The sequence below is a fragment of the Aethina tumida genome, chromosome 1, assembly GCF_024364675.1.
Source record: "Aethina tumida isolate Nest 87 chromosome 1, icAetTumi1.1, whole genome shotgun sequence".
In the NCBI taxonomy this organism is placed as follows: Eukaryota; Metazoa; Arthropoda; class Insecta; order Coleoptera; family Nitidulidae; genus Aethina; species Aethina tumida.
Genome location: NC_065435.1, coordinates 55,335,761 through 55,340,804, shown reverse-complemented (window position 1 = coordinate 55,340,804; position 5,044 = coordinate 55,335,761). Strand labels below are relative to the sequence as shown.

The following is a 5,044-nucleotide window of genomic DNA, read 5'->3' as shown; positions in this document are numbered from 1 at the left end:
AGAAGCGAATGCTGTCGTTCGGTCGGTCGGACCACCGGATCTTCTGTTCATGTCGATGGTAGGGGGGGACCAAACTTTTTCAGGATATCCGACCAGCGTTGTTTCGCAGGAATGCAACAATTGAACAAGATGGAAATTTTCAATGGTTCTCGTAATCACCAAAATAGATCATAATACGTGTCATACGTATTATATGTATACGAGCCGTACAGCATAGGTCTCAAAATAACTTAACGTAGTACAAATGACAACACATATTTACTGTTTCTTAATTCTATTCGACAATTTAATTCGCAATAAAATTTAACGCAATGCTGTGCGGAACCATTGGTTGTCATCCTTTACTTTAAATAACGTTTTCTTGTTTACGATGTTAAGCTCAGGTGCAATTTAAACTTCAAAGTCTAATCCAAAAAAATCGCTAATCAAAAACTACTGTGTTAATACAAACAACATTGAAAAGTTGAGTGGTAGAGACTTTGTTGAACTTAAAGCCTAAATAACTGAGGCATATTTTATTCTTATCTATTGTACAATAAATTATTCAGTGACGACCAAAATTATTCTACTTATTATTAACAACAATAATTTTACGAGACATTTACTAATATATTTTTGTATTGTTAATTTATTAAATGAATAAAAAATTAACATGTTTGTTAATAAAATTAATAAAATGTTTAACTATTAATCTTGAATAACTGAATAAGATTCTTATCTACAATCTAAGCTACAATTTGTTTATTTCCAGATCAAATTATACTTTACCTTCATTATTAACAATAATAGTTATACTTGTCCATAATGTTAAAATAAACATTGAGCAGACTTAAAGTTTTTATTTTGTTGTAATCTTAACATTTTAATTATATATTATTTTCTTTCTCACGTGTTAGATATTTTTACTTTATTAAATGATTAATAATATTTAATTAAAAACCTCTACAAATAAAGATTTCTGTTAAGAAAATAAAATATTCATTTCATTTACATTCACGATATTGACGTATTATACATTTATAAAATAATTATTAAATTTTAATTGTTATTAATTATTGTTGTGTAAAATTTATAAATATTCAAATTAAATAATTTCTTTTTCATGATGTTGAATCTAGGTACAATTTGAACTACACATTTATATTGATCTCCGCAAAATCTTTTTATATAACCCACAAAAAGAAATTTTGATTCTCAAAAGATATTGTAAAATTATAAAAACAACACTGAAAAACCCTGATATTTATGAAAATGGTTCCCAAAAATTTCTCATACAAGTATATTGAAATTCACGAAATAAGTAAATGCCACCATTTTTTATTTTCAGTGATGATCAAATTTTACTTTATTATTGATATTACTAAAATTAAACGTTTTTTGCAGTTTAATAACATATTATTTTTATAATTTATCTTATATTTATAATTATTATATTAAATGGATAGAAAGACAGTTTGGTTTTATAAAATTATATATTTATATTTGTATTAGATTAAATTTAATTAAAATTTCGAAAGAAGATTTTTTTTCGCAAATATTTTTTGATAATTAATTTTAATTCTTTGAAAAAATAGTATTATATACTTAAGTTTTAAATGATATATGTTCAAATACAGTTAATTCACATGTTTATTTTTTCCACACGTAGAAATACAGTTTAGTATAAAAAGCTTAACTCAATTTAAATAAAATGTTAAAATATCATTTTATTATTTTTATTCAATTATTTGACCTTTTAAAAGTTAAAATTTCCATTGTGAGAATAAACTAGTTTATTATTATTATTATATAATATTTATTATATTATATTATTTCATAACAGAACCTTTATTATAATGGACACAAATATTATTCACATACATGACATTTATGAGTTATTTATTTATTATTATTATTATTATTATTATTATTATTAAATTATTATAATAATAAAATATGAAATGTATTTCATATTTAAGAAATATTATAATTATTTAGTTTCTATTTTTGAAAAATATTCAATAGATGTTATTCTTTTATGATTTCAATAAATTGCAATTTAACTAACGAAATGAGTTTATATTTATTTTACAAAAGAAATGTTGTCCCTTCATAACTAAATATTCTTGCATTAAATTTTCATCATAAATTCAAATAATATTTTATAAGAATTAATATTTAGTAACCGCTCTGTTAGAGATCAGAATTAATAAAATAATGTAAAATATTTAACGGGGTAACAGTATAGACCAAAATAAATAGAAAATTGTGAATAAACATTGGATTCTCACATAAATAAAATTTATTATTATTATTATTATTATCATCTTAGTTGACATTCTCCACACTCTCATCTCTATGCTAGAATTTCTCCTTCATTTCTAGGAATAATATTTGCTCAATGAACCGGTATCACATAATCTTATATATAAAAATTAATATCGAACATTAATATCAACTCATCACTCAAATACATATATACAGATTTTTATGTGGTAATATAAAATTAATATAAACATTACAAAAGTTTAGTTTTTGATTTTCTAAAAAAAATCAACAATTTTAGACAATTATTTAAATTGTATCATTCTTCCAAAGTATTTTGCGTATTTTTTAGAAAATTTGTTAAATGTTTAATTAAGGTGATATTAAAACAACATACTGATTAATTTTTATAATTTCTAATTTGAAATTAGTAACTAATAAAGTTAATAATAATAATTTTGTTCAGTATTATATTTTGATAGCTCATACTCACATGTATAATGAGAATATAATATAATAATCGTTTAAAATTGAAATTAAGTAATTTAGTAAAGAATCTGAACATCAACACAACATGCTCAACTGTTACTAAGAAAATCTAGTTTGCGCTTATACAACTACATCAAATTATGTATGTCAACGATGTCATTTGAGTTGGTCACTACATTTCAAAATATACATTTTTTTAATAAAATAAAGTAAAAATAAATATAAACGAAAGCAAAAACATTTCGAAAAGGCATGGAAGACGACACAGAGAACAGTCCTGCAGAGAAACCTCAAAATGAAGTACATGGTTCAGATGATGGAAATGGTGGTACCGGCGACACTAAGGGAAATACGACCAATTCTATCAAAATTGATGAAGGTGAGGGCCCAGTCGACCACGCTACAGGTGATAATAAAGTTATAGAACCTCCTTTCGAATTAAAAGATCCAAATTCCAATATAAATCCAAAAAATGACAGTTCCGTCAATAAACTTCAATCAAATGCGGGAGATATTGCCTTTAACAAAGAAAACTCCAATGAAAGCCCTACTAAACAACATGCCTCTGTAGGGACAGATTTAATTGCGCCACAAAATATTTGTGACACTACAGAATTAAATAACAATAACACCAAGGACCAAACTACTCTTACAGAGGCAGATTTCAATAGAACTGACACTGTTAAAGGATCCAAAAACAGCACAACACAAGGAAATGAAGCACAGAATGCCGAGGAAAATCAGGAAAATTGGCCCATCGAAGATATTCTAACATTGATTGATAATATTGAGTCATATATAACACAACACAAAATATTATCCACACGCATTGGTCGACACGCTTGGGCAAAATTAAAATTTAACAACCATACAGAAGATGATTGTAAATACGTATGGAGTTTACTTTATGGAAAATTGAGAAAGTTCAGGTTATTAAGTGAGGTTCTTGTAGATGCCCGAAACTACATTAAATTTTATCAAAATAATCCGGGCTATGAACTAGATCTTAAAATAACTGAGAAGCGACCGAAAAAACCACCATCACCATTTACTTTTTACGTACTCTCAGAAAAGGAAAGGCAGACTTTGGCGTCCACAGATAAAGAGCAGTTTAAGAAGACTTGCAGAGATGAGTGGAATAAAATGTCAGATGATTCCAAATTAGTTTGGATAGGTTTAGCACTGTTACATCAAGAACAATACGAACAAGAGATGAAATTATATAAAACAATTCATCCTCAATATGAAGATTATAAAGCAGTTAAACTTAGCAAAAAAGAGAGCAATATTTTGGAACAGGCAACTGGTAAACCCATTAAACCACCTTCAAATCCTTATTTGCTCTTCTCACAACAATTGCTAAAAAGTGATCAAATCAAAAACATTCCTCCAAGGCGCAGAATTACCTACGTGGCGTCAGAATGGCAGGCTTGCAACGAAGAGAGAAAACGAATATACAAGACACAACATGCGCAGTTAATAGAAGAGTATAAAAAGAATTACGAAGAATATTTGAATACTGTTCCCGAAGATGTGGATTACGCGTTTGAAACTTCATATGGAAGGAAGCGTAAATCGAGTGAAAGAAATTCGCCCTTGCCTAAAAAGCGACATAAATCCATGGAACCGTCAGACTTTCCGGAGGCCTATGAAGCTTTTGCAAAAAATTACTCGGGACGACAAGACCCTGCTACAATTTGGAGAAACTTAGCCCCAGAAATGAGAGAGAGATATTATGAACATTTAATGCTTGAGAAAGTTAGGCACATTACCTTTCTTCAGACGCTCACTGAAGACTTGATTAAGTCGAGACAAAACAGTTTATGGCGATTTTCAACTTAAAGCAGGAGAAATATTAACGTTCCTTGAGTAATCGTTTATATATAAAAAATACAGCAAATTTTTTATGCAAATTATATACATATTTATACATATTAAAAAATATAAATTACTGTAGAATTTTTTTAAATAAAATAAGTAAAAATATTGTAAATATTTTTATTTTGGGATGTATAAAAATTGTGAAATGGTCAAAACAAATTAAAAAAATATATATAATAAAATTTAGTGGTGAAAAAAAGTATGGAATATTTACTTATTTGTTGTTGTTTCTTAGAAATCACTCTTAATAATATTAGAAGTGTGTTTGAGATCGATGTCTTGTTGAAATATCCAACGAAGTGGCATTTCTTCCTCGGCAAATGGGAACATGGTGTGGTTTAATTTTGGTTTGAGAAAAGCATCATCAAACCATAATGCTTCCACCACCATGTTTAACCGTAGAATTTGGTATTTAAAATGGTGTCGTTGC

General features: G+C 27.0%; 1 protein-coding gene across 1 annotated transcript; it reads left to right on the top strand.

Annotated features, from left to right (window-relative positions):
- Positions 1-2,893: 2,893 nt before the first annotated feature.
- Positions 2,894-4,720, top strand: LOC126265910 (nucleolar transcription factor 1-like). The gene has a single exon (XM_049968812.1). It carries the CDS (start codon positions 2,986-2,988, stop codon positions 4,573-4,575), a length of 1,590 nt encoding a protein of 529 aa, XP_049824769.1. The 5' UTR covers positions 2,894-2,985; the 3' UTR covers positions 4,576-4,720.
- Positions 4,721-5,044: the final 324 nt, after the last annotated feature.